Source organism: Vitis riparia, chromosome 6 (assembly GCF_004353265.1).
Source record: "Vitis riparia cultivar Riparia Gloire de Montpellier isolate 1030 chromosome 6, EGFV_Vit.rip_1.0, whole genome shotgun sequence".
Taxonomy (NCBI): domain Eukaryota; kingdom Viridiplantae; phylum Streptophyta; class Magnoliopsida; order Vitales; family Vitaceae; genus Vitis; species Vitis riparia.
In genome coordinates, this window is record NC_048436.1 from 6190073 (window position 1) to 6207344 (window position 17272).

Consider the following 17272-nt stretch of genomic DNA (forward strand, 5'->3'; position numbering starts at 1 on the left):
CATCGAGTGGAAATGCATCGAGCGAAAATGTGCAGTCCACACATAGACTCCTAAATAAATCCCTAAGGTTGATATGGTTAACAATGGAAAGAGGACATCCCTAAGGTTGATACGGTTAACAATGGAATGAGGACACTCATGTATGATATATAATTCCATGAGCAAGTTTTTGTCTTAAACGTCTTGATCAAAAGTAAAACCCTCCTATTGCACTTTCCCATCATTCAATCTTTGTTTCTAATCAATATTGTTGCCATTAATCAACATTTTTCATTTTATACACCTTTGTAATGATTACAAATGACATAGTAATGTTCATTTATTGTCATTTTTTTATATAATTATTTGATACTAATGACATCAATTTTCACTTTTTTAGGAAGAGAGACTCTACTAGCAGTTAAAGTGGTACTTGTAGCTATAATTGCAGTCATTGGAGCTATTGGAGAACAATCACTTGGTGGAGGAACATTTTAAGCTTCTTTGGGTACTTAATTAAATAAGACAAATAAATTTAAATTAAGTAATCCATGTTATAAATGCAGCTGTGAATGACTACCATATTAACAAATGAATTAAAGTTTAAAATTAAAAAAGTTCATTATGAACTTCCATTTACTCATCTTACAAATGAGTGATGGAAGTCATTTGTGTGAAGTCTATTATAGAGGGCTTCTTCTACCTTGTATAAGCGATATCCAGAGAAAATAAGTATTCTTAAGTTCTTTTTTTCATTATCTCATTCTCTCCTCTCAATTCCCTTTTACAACTTATATTTCGTTAATTTGTTTTTCGTTTTATAACAATCTAAAAATATTCACATAGTCTTTTAATCACTTTTTGCCTAGAATTCAATAATTAATATGATGCATTTAATTATTATTTATGTATATGATTCACTAATGGGAGCGTAATTTTAGGGTGCCCATCTTTTAAGGGAATTTTGACAAAAATATCTTTTAAAAAAATAAAAAATAAATTATGACAGTTTTGAAACTATTATCGACACTTTTTATCTCATCAATTGAATATCACTTTAAAAGATAATTTCAAATTGGATTTCCTTAAGTTTAGATTTGAAAATATTTTTTGAATTACCATAATTTTTATAAAAATATTTTTTAAAATTTAAGTAAGACTAAGATGGACCCCACTCTTATATCTAGGGCCTAGAAGCTTGGGTTGTGGGCATTGGATTGAGCCTCAAGCACAACCTTTGTCTCATATATTTTATTTTATTTTAAACTTAAATTTTATTTAATAAATTTTAAAATTAAATTATAATTTATAGCTATAAAAACTCATAATTTAAATTTAATTATTATATGGAAAATTTTAATTTATTATTATATTTTTTATATAAATCTATAATTTTTAAATTTATAAAATATTTTTGTTTCAATCTTCTTAATTAAAATTTATAATTTATAAGTTATGTAAATTATGAGAAAAACTAAAAATGGATCGAATATAAGTCAAGACGAACAAAAACTGTATAGTTAATACTTTTGCATTGAATAGACATACATCAATGGAGTTTAAAGTTAATTTGCTCTTCATTCAAGACTAACTCAAGTCCCAAGTATTTCAATCTGACAAGGGCTGGGTGAAAAGACGAAAGATTTCTTTGTAAACTCTTTATATTTATATTTTATCTTTTCTTTTGTGTTGTGTATTAAAGATCCTAGTTCGATTTCTCAAAGTTCTTTGTAAGAATCATTGTAAGTAAATTTTTATTACAACTGAAATATACAAGTTTATCTATTATTTATTTTATTTCGTGGTTAGTCTAAAATTATTAAGCTAGTTTTAATTATTAAGTTTTGTTTTGATCTCATAAAATATTTAATATATTTTAAAATTAAATTATAATTTATAGTTACAAAAAGTCATAATTTATAATAAATTATTATATTGGAATCTATAATTTATAATCATATTTTTTAAATTTAAAAAATATATAATTTAATTTCTTGGTTTCAATGTTCTTAATTGAAACTTATAATTTCTAAGGTGCCTAAACTATAAGAAACACTAAAAAAAATGACGATAAAACATAAGTCAGGACAATTAAAAAATGCAAAGTTAATATTTTACATTTTGTTTAACAAAATATAATATAAATATTAAAATCTAAGGCAAAGTAGAAGTATAATAACTTTGATCATATGAAATGCCTCATTAATTTTATTAATAATTAAAATTAAAAGTATTTTAAGCCATAAAACTTTGTTAATTTATCATCTCTTAAATAAAATCATTAAATTACATTTATTAAATTAAATTACACATCAAAACTATGGGATGCTCACCTCCGTCTAACATGACTCTTGTTTTGTGCATATCTTTGTTTATGCATTTAAGAATATGGATGGATAAAAACTGCCTAGGCACCATTCATTATCACCGGTCAAGCACTAAATATGAAGAAACATTAAGTGCATTGAATGTCACAAATTGTTACTAAACATAAACGCTAGACTTTAAGGTTCAAAAACCGTTATGAACCAACCAATCATTGGCATAAAGACAATTAAGGCACAATCAAAGCACATAAGGAACCTTGGCAATGATAAATATCCATCAATCATTAGAACTAAGCTTTCGAGCCAACCAATTATTGACATAAAGACAATTAAGGCACAATCAAAACAAAGAAGGAATGTTATTATTGGGCAAGGATAAAGATTCATCGATTATCAGAACTAAGGTACGCAATTAAACCCAATGACCTTTTGCACCAAATCTCCTCTGCCTAACTTAGGCTTCGGAGGGGTGTGTTTGAAAAAACCATCTAAACACTTCTTATTGTAAGTGTATTTGTTATCCATGCTAAGAGGAGGTTAGCCGAATACAAACATTCTTGGTCGTGCACCAACAAAAACCACTTGCAAGAATTAAAAAAAAAAAAACAAACAAATAAACAAACAAAAACCTATGTTATTTTTAAATAAACAACGGAAATGGCTGGAACCAAGCAAACAGCCCATAAATGACTTCTTTTACACGGATAGATTGTCGCATACAGAGGCAGCCCATTCAAGATGAGTACTGGGCTCAAATTGGGCTTTTAGTCCAGCCCAGCTCTTCCTAATTTCAGGCCCATAATGCTGTCTCAATGTCCAATCTTGTAAATTCATCATGTCACAAATGATAAACCCACCTTAAACCCTACTCTTCATTTCATCACGCTTCACGCCCAAAAGCAAAATAAGAAGGCTCTAGATTTGGCATTTCTCTACCATGGCAAAGCGTCTGATCCCAACTCTGAACCGCATTTTGGTTGAGAAAATTGTTCCTCCATCCAAAACCAATGCTGGAATCTTGCTTCCTGAGAAAACCGCCCAGGTGATTTCAATTCCCATTTGTTTCTTTTTTGTTTGGTTGCTGAGAAACTAAATGTAAATCAAATAAATTGACATTTAGTTGTGTGGGACTCAGAAATCTGAGCACCCTGCCGAACTGAACTTGGATATCATTTTGTATCTCAGTCGAGGATCTGAGCTTGGTGGGTTTTCAATTTTTATGAACCCAAATCAACAAAGTTCGAATTTTTTATTTTTTTATTTTTTTTTTGTTGTCTTATTTTCTTTTCCATCAGTTTGAATGTACCGAACAGAGTGAAAGTTCCTACTGATTTTTCTTATTACAATCTGAGTGGAATGTTTCTTTTGGGGATTCGCCCTTTTGTATCGTGTTGTTTCTTAGATAAATCGGTTCTTGGTTGCTGTTAGGAAAAGAAAAGAGAAGAAAAAGGAAGTTCGAGCCTCAGGCTTTATGTTATTTTAGTTATTTTATTTTATTGTTCTTCCTTTCCCCTGCACCAAATGGGGCATAAATGAACATCGTGGCTTCTCTGTCCCGTCCGTAACTGTTTATTTTTCGACTCAACTTGATACTGTTGTCTGCTTGTGGGTATATAGACTGATTGGAATATCTCATCAGGGCTTTGATCATTTTCGTTTATTGTGCCTTTTTTTGTTAATCTAAAAGAAAGTAGCATGACCTCTCTATCTCTTACAGATTTCTTTCGGTGATTGTTAGGTGAAGATGACTCTTTTATTGCTTGTCAATACGGGTTTTGTTTTGATTGGAGTACTTTATATTGGGTTATAATCATTTTCTGTCCTTTCAGTGATTTTCTGTATATGTTATGTGGGTAATCTACCTTGACTCACATTCATAAAAGAACCATCGTAGCTTCACCATAGCTTATTATTTGAGTAATTTTGCACCCCCTTTTTACACCACCTGTTTTGTTGCCATTAAAAAAAATGGAGGAAAAAAGAAAGAAAATTTAACAATGAGAAGCCAAAGTTAAGATTCTTGTTTCTTCTCTTTTGCAGCATTTTCTTAGTTTCTAAATGAAGCATCAATTCATTTTTCACCCATAGTTGTTAAAGGCATGCTTAAAGCACTTCTAGGCTCAAGGCACAACCACTCCCAAGTTATAGGGCCTTGTGTGCCTAGGGTGCCTTGTTGGAGAAGCGCGCCTAGTCTACTTCTCCCTTTTAAAACACTTTTATTCTTGAAAGTTTTTACTATATATTTAAATTTATATAATTTTATTACTTTTTTGTTGAATGCTTCTTTTAAATATTTAGAATCTTAAATTTTTTGTTGATTGGATTGCATTTTATATCATATTTTATAAAATTGACATGCATCATAAGTAGCATTTCACTTCACATCTTGTGTTGCGCCTTAGGTGCACCTTGCATCTTTTAAAACTATGTTTTTGCCTTTGTATTGTTTTTCAATTTTGGTACTTTTCGGTTGGAAGTTGGAGAATTGAACTAAAATTTTGTAGTTCTACCATTTTCTGTTTTTCGTAAACCAAGGATTAAAATATTGGAAATTACAGAAATATTGGTAGTTAGATTTTATAGAAATATAGGACAGAGATTTGGACAAAAAATATTTGGTAAGACCAAAATTTATGAAACTTACATAAATATTAAAAAAAAAAAAACTCCAAAAAAAGGGTAAAACAAATAATAATACAAATTGAAGTTGGTTTGATGAAGAAAATGATATATGCATATTAAAATATATGTTTAACAATAATATATAGAACTTGAAAATATATTTTATACTAAAATAATAAACCATACGAAAAAATGATGATACAAGTATAATTGTATTTTAGTAAAAATATTTATACTTATATTATAAATTTATATTTATTTTAAATTTAATTGTTTTTACATTTTATTTTTTAATAATTGATAATGAGTTAAATGAAATTTGAAAAATGATGAAAAAATCGAAAATAGGAAAAAGATTAGTGAAAAATGATGAAAAAAAAAAACTGTTGGACAACATTTCTCACTAATTTCGTGTCAGAGCTGTCCAATGCACGATATATGGTTGGAATATCTCTGATATTTCCCGGTTTTTAATCATTAGGTAGAAGATCTGATATGTTTGACCACTTTTGTCAATGATTCTTTTTGGCATTTCCCTATTAGGCATATTCTATTCTGCATTGTGTTCTTTCTTGCCAGTTCCCTCATCATGTGGTTAGCTTGCTCCCAGACTACAGCTTTGAAAATTTTTCATTTATGTGTTTCTGTCTAAATATCGGGGTTAGATCATCCATCTGTTTCTTTTCCTTGTCAACTTTTCTTATTTAATTATCATTTATTTTCTAAATTACGAATTTAAATAAGTAATTGTTTACTTTTATTAATTTTTGGTTTGAAATGGTTGGGTGCTTAATGATTCAGCTTAACTCTGGAAAAGTGGTTGCGGTGGGTCCTGGAGCCCGTGACAGAGATGGAAAGCTTATTCCACTTAGTGTAAAGGAAGGAGACACTGTTCTTTTGCCTGAATATGGAGGAAATCAAGTGAAGCTTGGTGATAAAGAGTGCGTGTAGCTTCCTATTCTTCTATCTTTAACTTGGTTTTTAAGTTTCTGAATAGCAGTAAAGTCTATTTAACATGAGAATTACCAATCAAATGGCATATATTTATTCACATTTTGATTGGGCTGCTCATCATGTTGTTGATTTGCAGATTTTTTTTTACATTATTCATCTGCTATTGTTGTTTGGTTCTAGCGACGTGATCTCTATTGTCTACTTTTGAATTTGTGATGGGGAAACTTGGTGGAATACTTCATTGTGATTAATGCCTGTGGAGGAAATGAATCCAAAGTGTTAATTTCACTGCACAGGAAGGACTAAAGGTGGTGCTTGGATAATATATTAAACAGTGTTTTAAAAGGCTATTTTAAATTAGGGTTTAAATGCTGATTTTTTAAATGTAAAATTAATGTATCAAAATTAAGGTTTAAACTATAGAAAATGCAGAAGTCAATTTGCAAATCTCTAAACTAAAAGTAGGTGACCTCTGCTGACAAAATGCAAGAGAAAAAGCTGCAGACTTCCAACTTCTTTGGCAGATTGATTATATGTGGAGATTCTTTGGGAATTGTAGGTAATTAGTTAAGAATCTTAAGATAGGGGATGGTACTGACTTATTATGGCTTCATTTGATATTAGGGAGAAGAAGATCATGAGATTGTCACACAGAATATGAATAGATGAAAATTTCTTCCTTTATTTTGTGGGAGGCCACTTTTTGAGAAGATGACCATGTCCCAATGACCTCTCTCTATATATATATGGCAGGGTGGGGGGTTTAAGGAAGAGATGACATCTCTGTCACTGGAGGTACATACTTTATGTTACTAATCATAAAATGCACTAATGCGCCTGTTGAAATTAGAAATTATAGATGCTGATCTTGCCAATCAAGTCCAAGCAATTTTATAGTGTGCTTACTGAGACAAATAGAACCAGGCCATTTTGGAGCTTGATGGGGTATCTGGTTTAAATGCTTCAACCTCCATTTGCTCATTTCCCCTTAACACTCTAAATTGAGCCATTAGAAATCATTCCAGTGGTAAATACAAGAGCTTGCCTTTCCTTTTCAGTTTTGCTACCAAAGCACCCTTTAGCAGTTAGTATTTTGCAGGTGCTTTCTTGTTATTTTGCATTAAGTTTTGTTGTTTGTAGCTCATGCCATGTAAGACTGATGGGTTTATGAATATTCTGTTACTGACACTGCTTCCTTCTGTTTGTGTGTATTGTTGCAGGTATCATCTATTTAGAGATGATGATATATTGGGAACTCTGCATGACTGATGTATGGTGTGGCTCTCCGATCAGGATAAAGAAAGAGATCCTATTCTATATGAGATAGCTCTAGGCATGCAAAAGACTTAGGTTATGGGGTTGTTCTGATTGACTACTGTTGTATTGCTATAAAAGATTTGGATTGAATGACTCATTGTTTTCTATCCTTGAGGGAACAAGACCAGGAATTTAAAGTGTCTTGCATAATGGAAAATTTTGCAGGCTGGGGATTTATCCTTTCTTTTAACATAATAATATTTTGCATAATGGAGAATTTTTGCAGCTTGGATTTTCTTTAACTAGGAGAGCGAGCAAGAAGGCATCCTTGTTATCATTATCATTGCTATTTTCACTTTGGCTGGGAAGAATATGGGGGAAAATTGTGTTAGATCTTACAAATGTTTGGGTTGGATTGTTGCAGTATTTGAATATGTTTGCTTCTTTTCTTCTTAAACTAGAGGGAGCAAATTATGAAAATGTTGTGGGAGAGATCAAACAAATCCATCACAGTTGATTTGTTCAAACCAGAAAAACCAAAATATTTGGCTCCCTCACAGGTAAGGAAGCATAATAGGGTTTGAGCCGCACCCACAGGCATGATTTAGAGATGAGAAGTTGGTCATGTAACTGCCTGTGTAATGCGACTAGCCTCATTTTTTGGGTATTGAAATTTGCACAGTAACTTCAGTTCATATTATTATATCCATCCAGTATAGGAGAAATCTAGATCTTACTGTGTTCTATCCAATTTTCAAAATTTTGGGTGAACTATAACAGATTATCATCTATCAGATGCCTTGGCACAAGACTTGAGTTCAAATTCCCTTAAATCTTGTTTGGTTATTAGGTCAACAACACTTGGATAAACACCAAAATTGTTGGCCCATCCCTTGATTTCTCCATATTCAAATGCCTTTCATCATTCTTGCTGCTACTAGATCTGACCCTACATCCCCTTATGTTGTGTCCCTTGCTAAAAACCACTTGAGTTTAGCCATCCCCATATTGGTGGATGCATGGCAGAAAATTCCTTAATTCAAATATTCACCAAACCACCCACATCTGTGATCTTGTGTAAATCATAAAAGAAACCTCCAAGTTCTATCTGCCTCAAGCTTGTACTGTTGCTCATTCCCATCATTATTCTGCCATCAACTGAAGGGGTGTCACCCTTGAATGACCCTTTTTCTTATAGGTAAGCCACGAGTGGTCGGCCCATGTCTCTTCCACAACACTTGCTCATCAATCAAGACCTCTTGGATGGGGTCTTTGCACAAAATGGAAGCCACCCACATAAATATTCTTTTTTGACAAAATATATACTCATCATCCAACTAACATGTATCTTGAATGCCTGAAATTTAATAGCATGAAAAGATAAAATACAGATTCATTTCCAAGTACCACAAAGAGCCTGAGAAAAACATCCAAAGGCACCTTTTAAAAGCATCAAGTTCAACGATCATTGCCCGTAAAATTTAATTACCTTGCCTGTATTTCAAAGTAACCTATAAGTATTAAGTACACAATGCTATTACACAAACAAGAAAATCCAGAAAACATGGAAAGGATCTATTCTTTTGAACTTCTCGATGAGTTTACAAAGTTCCGAGCAGCTTCTAGGCTCAGTTCTTCATACACCTGGAAATAAACAAAATCAGAGATTACCACTACACATCAATAAAAGGAAAACAGACTGTTCTTATACAATTTGCAGGTAAGAAGCATACAAGTTTCCTATGAACTTGTTGAAAAGCCTTGCAGAATCTCTCCGCCTCCACCGGCCCCACCTATAATAGATACAAGCACCGATAGTTAGTTTTCCCTTGTTTTATTTTTATGTGTTATTTTTTATTTTATTGTCCTCTCAAACAGAAGTAATTTCAGGAATTTTTAACAACCATTTTAACCCAAATCACAAATTCCAACAAAAAATGTAGACCACTATTCCCTTCATTTTCCAGATATGCAAACGATTCCTCAAATTCAAAAAATGACTACAATGAAACATCATTTGAGATCCATGCCATTTTCATTCTTCAGAATAAAGTGATAGGACTTTTTCATTTAAGATTGCGGTTAGGTGATCATAGTCAGGCCAGTTAGGAATGGAAAATACTGAATTGAAAAAATCCATGTACCCACTAACTCATTGGTAAAAGAAACATTAATGGAAAGGTTTGACATGGGAAAGGAAGTCATGCAATGGCCTAGACCCTATAAGTTGCGTACATAATGATCTGCATGCAAGTAGTCACAGCTTAATGAGAATAGATGGTACACATTGTAGATTATATTCTAATCAATGCTCTACCCTAAGAAGTGGATGCCATCAAAGGAAAAAGGGAGGGAAGAAAGAGGAACTGATTCTAAAGCATAAAAGTCCATATAAATTCTATAGAAAAATCAGAAACTTCTTTCAAGTGAAGAGTAAAACATAGAGAAGAGAAATACCAAAAAAGGAACAAGCCGCTTTTAGAAGATGGAGCATTTAATAGGATGTAGGAAAAAAAACAATACAACACATGATTTTTAGAATATAAATAATAATGCAAAGAAGTATTACTTCATATTTTTGATAGGCCAAAGTAGTATTAATACTACAAACTTCTATTAATAAAGAACAAATGTAGTACAATATCAACTAATAAACATGTTGATGATGTGTAGTTTTGTCATATTTTTTTATAATGACACCTACCTATCAAAAAGTATTTTTATAACAACACCTTTGTTTGCTTTACTGAATCAATCCTCTGATGATAAAAATAATCAATAACCAACATCAAAAATAGTGAAATCCCTTCACAAAAAGGAATTTCCGAGCAGCCAAATCAATCTCTTTGCTCTTCAAATTTCACCCTTCATCCCCATGGAAAAAGCAATTTGTGGTAAAACCACCTATCTCTCTAATCCTAAAGTAACAACCATACAGCATAATATTGCTCTTCAACAAAAAGATCTTTCATTCCCTAGTAAAGTCAACGAAATATAATAGATGGAAGAACTCAACCTGAAATTCCAAGCAATAGCTAAAAAAAATTGTGCAGGCTATACATAGAATAATATGACACTGACAATATCGCTTGTAAGTTTGATTTTGATAAAGATTAAATAAAAATTATATGAAATGCTTAAGTCTAAAACCAAAGGTTCAACTGTTCAAGTGGACTTTGTTTGTGGAGAGGTAGAATTCATTGTTCAAGCAGGCATCAAAATTATTAGGCATGTTCATGTTTTATGATTCCCATTCTACAACATGATATTTTTAGCACTTATTAAAATGCGAGGAACAGACCCACAGTTCAAGAATTAATTCTGTAGAAGATTTGTTAAAATAAACATGAAAAAGATAAGAGGCATTATGAAAAGTGAAAACCGTCCAAAATTTTACAGAAACGTGGAAAATAGATGAAGAATGTAAGGGATCATTAAAAAAGACTTATTTAAATGCAAACAAAATGCACAATAGAAATAAATAGCATACAGAAACCGCATGGATAATTAGTGCAAGCAAATGTGAATGAAACTTAAGAAGTTTCATTAATCAATTTTTACTGTAGGGCTATGCATACTTGTCAAATGATCTACCAAAAAAAGTAGCAATTTCGCATTTTCTATGTATCATTGACCCTGAGCAACACCATAAATTTTTAATATGAATTGAAATAAACAGAAAAATATATGCAACCATATCAATACTTGGAAACTCAAATAAAGAACAAGCATTCATTAACATGACAAAGGAGATTGAAAATTACAGTTTCTAATTAATCATATTCATGAGTAAGAGTTGTGAAAAGCAGGAATCATTTATAAAACACATACTCTCATTTTTTTTTTTATAACAAAATATATGTATTAGTAAAAAGCACTTCGTAAAAAGCGCACCAAAGTCCACAAGAAGGACACAAAGGACGTCATACAACCAACAAATATACTTCCAAAATATGATAATTTATTGAGGTGCGCCCCAATAGTATAGTTCTGTTTGGTTAAGCCTTTAGCTCCCAGGCTCAAAGTCTAGAAGTACTATTAAAAAAAAAGTTATGAGTTTCCAATTGTCCACATTGAAAAACTAGAACAGAAAAAAGGAAAAAAGAAAAGGAGTTTCACAAGTTCAACTATGCACAAGTATTATACACTTTATCAATTATATCAGGATGTGCTAGTAAACCAATGAAGTTTCAAAATTCAAAGTTAATAAAATCTCGCCTTTCATGCAATGTGCCTTTTTCTTGTTAAAAGAAACTATTGTGATTGGGCTTCTTATAATGTAAAGAATGTATATAAATGGCATCGGATTCCAAGCAATACATGGTGAAATAGTCTTTAAATGCTTTTTATTAATGTTGAATTACCTTGCAAACAAACATAATAAAAGAGTACATTTCAAATACATCTTTAGAAATAAAAGAAGTCAAAGATTGATTGTTATTATGAATAAGCAACAACTGTCAATTTTGAAGATGTATCACCCATCAAATGTTTTGTATGTTTTCCAAAAGATACAATTAATTTGCACATCGACAGTGCATAAAGTTTTATATGCAGAACATATCATATATCTTGTACCAAATGAAATAAAAGCACATGACAACAATGATTCAGTGTGACTAAAGGTTAAAGACATGTTTAATGCAAAAAAAAAAAAAAAAGAGAGAGAAAAAAGAAAAATCATAAACCAATTTTATAAGTATAAGCACTATAAGTTAGAATGTACTTGAACTGCCAAAACACAAAAAGTGGGAGACCAATCCCTTTCCTGTCATATGAATTTTTCTTGGACTTGACTTCAAAATACACCATCTTTCAAACTCACATCACATTAAAATTTTGAAAGGAAAAAAAAAGGAATGTAGTATGTTTGATTTCTCCATTAGAAACACACAAGCACAGAAACACTCAGACACATGTGCACACACACAGAGGGGATTATATTCCCAGCAGTAAAGTGATAGGTAGCATGAACTTAAGATTTATGACATAATATTGCAATTTTCTGCACTTTTCAGTCCAACACATGAACTCATGATTTATGACATAATATGGCATGAACTTAACATTTTTCAACATGTGCATGCACACATACATGGGAAGAGACTCTCTTCCCAGCAGTAAAGTAACAGATAGCATGAACTTAAGACTTATAACATAATATGGCATTTTTCTGTATTTCTCAGCCAATATATCAATGAAAAAAATAGTTTCTCATTCTCTTTTTCGGTCAAGAGCAGCATATGCACAGGTTTGTTTTTTATTGTATTGATTTATTTTTCATGTAGGTTGCACTCAAGAAGGGAGTTGAAATAGGAGAACTGAAATGTAACTCTTTGATCATAGAGTTCCATTTTTCCACAGGATTTGAGTTTGTCTTAGAAAGAAACAAACATTTGAAGACTAAGGTCAAAGCATTTCAAATAGGGAATGGATCACGGTGGTATTTAAATCATACAAGAAACAAATTTACAGATGGTGATATCCAGAACTTAATGATTACTACATAGAGCATAGCCAATTTTGATAAGACCCTTGTACTTCCCAAATTCCATCTAGAACACACAAGAAAATATAGCATCAAACAATCATTACTAGATAGGATATTGGATTTCATCAATAGTGAGTTAGAGAAATTTGAGTTTCACTATGACAGGCAATTTACATTATAAGGTAATATTAAAAAATTTCATTCTTCCCCAAAACCTTGATATCTCAGAAGATAAGGGAGATACTCTTGTCAAGTACAATAATTAGGCACCTTAACCCCCCTTAGAAACCTAATGGCCATATATAACCTAATCTTTACGATATGAGGGTAACACTGAAATGTTTGAAGCTTAAACACAAACTAAGATACATGCATCCCACCCAACCTTGATATTCTTAGAATATATATAGAAATTCAAGTAGAGAATAAGCACAGTGGATTATCCAATAAAATGAAGCAATTCAATGTCTTTTTCATATATTTCAAGTCGAAAAATCCATCCAAAGATGGAGCCTACACAAATAATGGAGTGATCAAGAAATTCAATAGGGAAAGAAAAATTGAAAGACAATATGCCATGGAAATTCAAAATAATGCTACATGAATAACAATGTGAGTTGTCGTAGGTTAATGTACAACATACTTCAATGATTTTTGCTTAATGGGACATCCAAGCACGTCATAAAAGTTTTAAAGAACAACAAAAATGAGGCATAGCATAAACATAGCCTATCAAAAGAAAGCCCTTATGCAATTATGTGTATTTGCTATCTTAATCATGACCATAGAATTGAATGTTGTAAGTGGTTCAAAGTACACAAAATATAACAAAAAACACACCTTCCTCTCTGCAACCACCTTTAGTTTCTCCCAAAATGCATCTGCAAAACACACCCACATAAATAAAGATTAATTTAATTTGTATGCCAGCTGAACTATGAGCTAAAAATAGACCTGCAGCAAAGTTCAATAAGCCCCTTAGCAATCTCCATTTTTTTTTCACTACTGATTTTCACATAGGCTTTCAAGTGCAAGAAAAATTATTAATAGAAACTCAGTCCTTGAGGCCTGGCTCAAGTGATAAAGGGTTGGGATGGGTTTGTAGGAGGTTCCAAGTTCAAGTCCTGATGGAGGACAAAAATAAATAAATAAACTGAGAAAAAAAAACCTTTAGATGCAACTGTTGAAGCTCCAAAAGAAAATCAAGGAAAATATATTTTTATAATAATAGGGGAACTAAAATTAGAGTCAGGTCCCAAGAGTCAATTGGTAACATTTTAAGCATATACCTATAAAGCTCAGAAAAAGCAGTTGGATCCAACAAACTTTTAGAACAGAAGAAACCTCCATACAATCTGTTGAACATGCTTAAGCCTCTAAAACGTCATTGATGCATATCATTTTATAGAAAAATGGGTTAAACTCTGCTTCTACATGCAATAAGTAAGAAATTTTCTATTACATCCAATAACTACCAAATATAAAGAACTATGCTGTATGAACAATTAATGACTGATTAGCTTTCAATGAGCTGGAAACCAAGCAGTTGATTTTATAGTGCTGAGGATCTGCGGAATTTGCAAAATTGAAAAAACAAAGAACAAAAATGTCATCTAAGTGTGACATTTTTGAGATTTAAAAGCCTCAAGCACTAAGCATCTTCTGAAATCAGTGTTCCATTAAGTCAACCCTTTTCCTATTGAATTGTGTTCATTTGTGCAAAATACCAAACATAACAAATGGGCAGACACTGGTTTATTATTATTATTTTGGTATTTTTAGCACTTTATAAGCTATTAGGTAGGCTCCAATAGACTACCCAAATCAAATAATTAATTTCCAACTAAAATGGATTCTGAAATCTCACAATATCAAGTTATCAACTTGAAAAATAGATCATGTTTAGCCAATAGATAAATTATACAAATGAACTTCATGAGTGGATGGCCTACCATGTAAGTTAATTCCTTGAATCTCAATTTCCCTTCCATTCCCTTCATCCAAAGAATTTTGCCCCTTCAACTGTTGTGATAAGACTGAATGTCAGAACAGTCAACTTCCACATTTCTATTTGCAACAGCCAATCTAGCATCCAATAGATAGAAATCAACAGAAAATCATATAAAACAGTTGCAATGATACCGCCCCATCTTGTGATGACTGGGAAGTTGATTGTCTTGATGATTCCAAGTCTGCCTGAACTTGTGAAAAGTGAGTTGGAAACAAAAGTTAGTGCAGATATAAGCTTTCCAAATTTGGACAATATACTTCAAACTAGAACAGTAAATGGTAAAAGAACTGCACAGATGTGATACCATTGAATTGTATCACAGAAAAGATCCATAGAGATTTTAAGTTTTCCACAATATTTTTAAATAAAAATCAAAATCAAGTGCCAATTTTGAATAATTTAAATATTTTCATATCTCAATTTCCAAAAAAAAAATTAACTCCAACATACAAGTCCAATCCATGATATTGTTAAGTATTTTTTATTTTTATCACAACTTGAAACACAATTGATGCAGAAACCAGTCTTAAAATACAAACCTGATGCAACATCACTTTGTTATAGTACTTTGATACAAACACAAACACATGCAACCACAAACATATCTAGGTATACCTCAGGTTAATGATGGTAGTAGATGTGTTGATATGGGTGGAAAAAGGAAAGACTGAGAATAACCATTGAATTGTATCAACACATCTACTACCATCATTAACCTGAGAATAACTTAGTTTTTCCACGCAAAGAGATAAGGGGATCCCGTGCTCCTCCTAGAACATGTTTTTTGCTTGGAAAGCTATTTGAGAAAAGATTTTAACTGTAAATACTTTAATGAAGAGGGAATGGAAAATGGCCAATAGATGTAGCCTTTGTAAAAACAGTGAAGAATCAACTGATCACATTTTGATTCATTGTGACAAGGCTAGAGAGCTTTGGACCTTTTTGTTAGCAGTATTTGGCTTGGTTTGGGTGTTTTTGACCTCAGTGAGAAATCTACTCATAGAACGGAAATTTAAGGGGCTAAATAAGAAGAGAAGCATTGTTTAGCGCTTGACTTCGATTTGCTTATTTTGATGTATTTGGAAAGATTGCAACCGAAGGACTTTTGAACACGAAGAACTATCAAATCAAAGATCAAAGGATTTCTTCATTCAGTCACTTTTAGAATGGTCTTAGGATTCTTTAGAGTTGGAGACCCCCTCTATATTGAATTTCTTAGATGCTCTTTATTGTGGTTAGCCTTACCCTATTTTTTCAGGCTAGCTTTGTTTGATGAATAATTTGGATGTTTTGTGTATACTACCTGTATACATAGTGCACACCCCCACTTTTTAGGAGCTTCTTAATACATGATTTTGTTGTCTATCCAAAAATAAATAAAAATAAAAATTGTTTCTACTAACCACATTTTGGTAGCCTCTTTGAAATCATGTAACAAGTTAAAGATATTTATGCAGTTAATCTTGTCGGAAAATTTGTTTAAGCTCAAATAAACATTCTTGGTGCAAGCCAAAAGCAGTAATACTGTTCAGTAGCAGAAATTTTAAGAAATAATCTCATTTTTTGAAGTGAAAACAGTGGCCACTGTCATTTGGCTAGATTTCAATCACTAAGTGACTTTTTTCTTTTTTTTTTTAATTTTTTGAAAACATCGGAAAACAATGTGTAAGTGTCTTCTAAAACTCACTCATTTCTAGAAAATGCTCTCTTATAAATGCCTTCCGGCATATGTTTTATTTCACTTTCATTTCTTATATCCAACAGAAAAGGGATTGGCAACCAAACTGAGCCCTATGGTGCTGCTTCCCATACTGCTTCTCTTACAAATTCAGCAGCATTGCATTAATTTTTTTTTTTTTCAAAATAAATAAAAAACCAAGGACATTTATACATCAATTTTTTTTCAAATAAAAAACAGGGGAAAAAGAACCTTTCAGGAAAATCTAGCTTACCTTCTTTTTATCAAAATCCGCAATTAACATCATCAAAGGAATGCAGAAACATTACTCTATCGGTTTATAGCTGTTATTCGACTATGAATCAATATGGGGTTATTGGCAGAAATGAGAGGAAAGAAAAACTAGCTCGAACGATTACACAAAACCCACCATAAAACCACCACTCTAGCAAAAACCCACCTCCAATTCACAAAACCCATATCAATAAAATTAAATAAATTTCACTTACAGCCCAGAAAATTTAATCTTTTCCATTTATTTTCTTGGGAAAGAAAACAATTTTCCGACAAAACAAACAGCAGAAAACGCAAAAGAAGCAAATGGGTATTAAAGTAGAATAAAGAGAGAGGGTATTACGTGATAGTCGCGAGATCTGACGATCGGGAAGAGCTCGAAAAGCCGATGAAATTCGTCCTCGTCCATGGCTGCACTCTTCCTCACAGACCAAAGTTTTTGCTTTTATTCTGTATTTATTTATTCATGGTCATTTGATTAAGGGAGGAAACCACCTTAAATTCCAAATGTAACCCTCCAGTTCTTTTACAACCTATCATTATTTTATGTTATTTAATTAATATAAGGACGACCTAAAAATGGATGTAGATAATATTTCTCGTTAAAAACAATTATAATAATTTAATTAAAATATTTTTTATATGAAAATTTAAATATT

At 31.8% G+C, this 17272-nt stretch overlaps 2 protein-coding genes across 2 annotated transcripts; one reads left to right on the plus strand and one right to left on the minus strand.

The window, feature by feature from the left end:
* The first annotated feature begins 3178 nt into the window (after positions 1 to 3178).
* Positions 3179 to 7413, plus strand: LOC117915806 (10 kDa chaperonin, mitochondrial-like). The gene is made up of 3 exons (XM_034831498.1): positions 3179 to 3348; positions 5730 to 5869; positions 7103 to 7413. The coding sequence occupies exons 1-3, from the start codon at positions 3244 to 3246 to the stop codon at positions 7149 to 7151; spliced, it is 294 nt and encodes a 97-aa protein (XP_034687389.1). The 5' UTR covers positions 3179 to 3243; the 3' UTR covers positions 7152 to 7413.
* A 1069-nt stretch (positions 7414 to 8482) lies between these two features.
* On the minus strand, positions 8483 to 17063 carry LOC117915757. Its single transcript, XM_034831437.1, has 6 exons — positions 16957 to 17063; positions 14773 to 14826; positions 14583 to 14652; positions 13471 to 13511; positions 8873 to 8932; positions 8483 to 8783 (listed from the first exon to the last, which is right to left on the minus strand). Exons 1-6 carry the CDS (start codon positions 17020 to 17022, stop codon positions 8715 to 8717), a joined length of 360 nt encoding a protein of 119 aa, XP_034687328.1. The 5' UTR covers positions 17023 to 17063; the 3' UTR covers positions 8483 to 8714.
* Between the last annotated feature and the right edge of the window lie 209 nt (positions 17064 to 17272).

What these genes read in the sequence shown, in the direction of transcription:
- LOC117915806 (XM_034831498.1), top strand. Translation starts at nt 3,244, where the DNA reads ATGGCAAAGCGTCTGATCCCAACTCTGAACCGCATTTTGGTTGAGAAA. An exon ending in TTCCTGAGAAAACCGCCCAG is followed by an intron (nt 3,349 to 5,729) that starts GTGATTTCAATT and finishes TTAATGATTCAG; the next exon opens with CTTAACTCTGGAAAAGTGGT. An exon ending in GTGAAGCTTGGTGATAAAGA is followed by an intron (nt 5,870 to 7,102) that starts GTGCGTGTAGCT and finishes GTATTGTTGCAG; the next exon opens with GTATCATCTATTTAGAGATG.
- LOC117915757 (XM_034831437.1), bottom strand. Translation starts at nt 17,022, where the DNA reads ATGGACGAGGACGAATTTCATCGGCTTTTCGAGCTCTTCCCGATCGTC. An exon ending in AGTCATCACAAGATGGGGCG is followed by an intron (nt 14,653 to 14,772) that starts GTATCATTGCAA and finishes TTATCACAACAG; the next exon opens with TTGAAGGGGCAAAATTCTTT. An exon ending in TCAAGGAATTAACTTACATG is followed by an intron (nt 13,512 to 14,582) that starts GTAGGCCATCCA and finishes TGTGTTTTGCAG; the next exon opens with ATGCATTTTGGGAGAAACTA.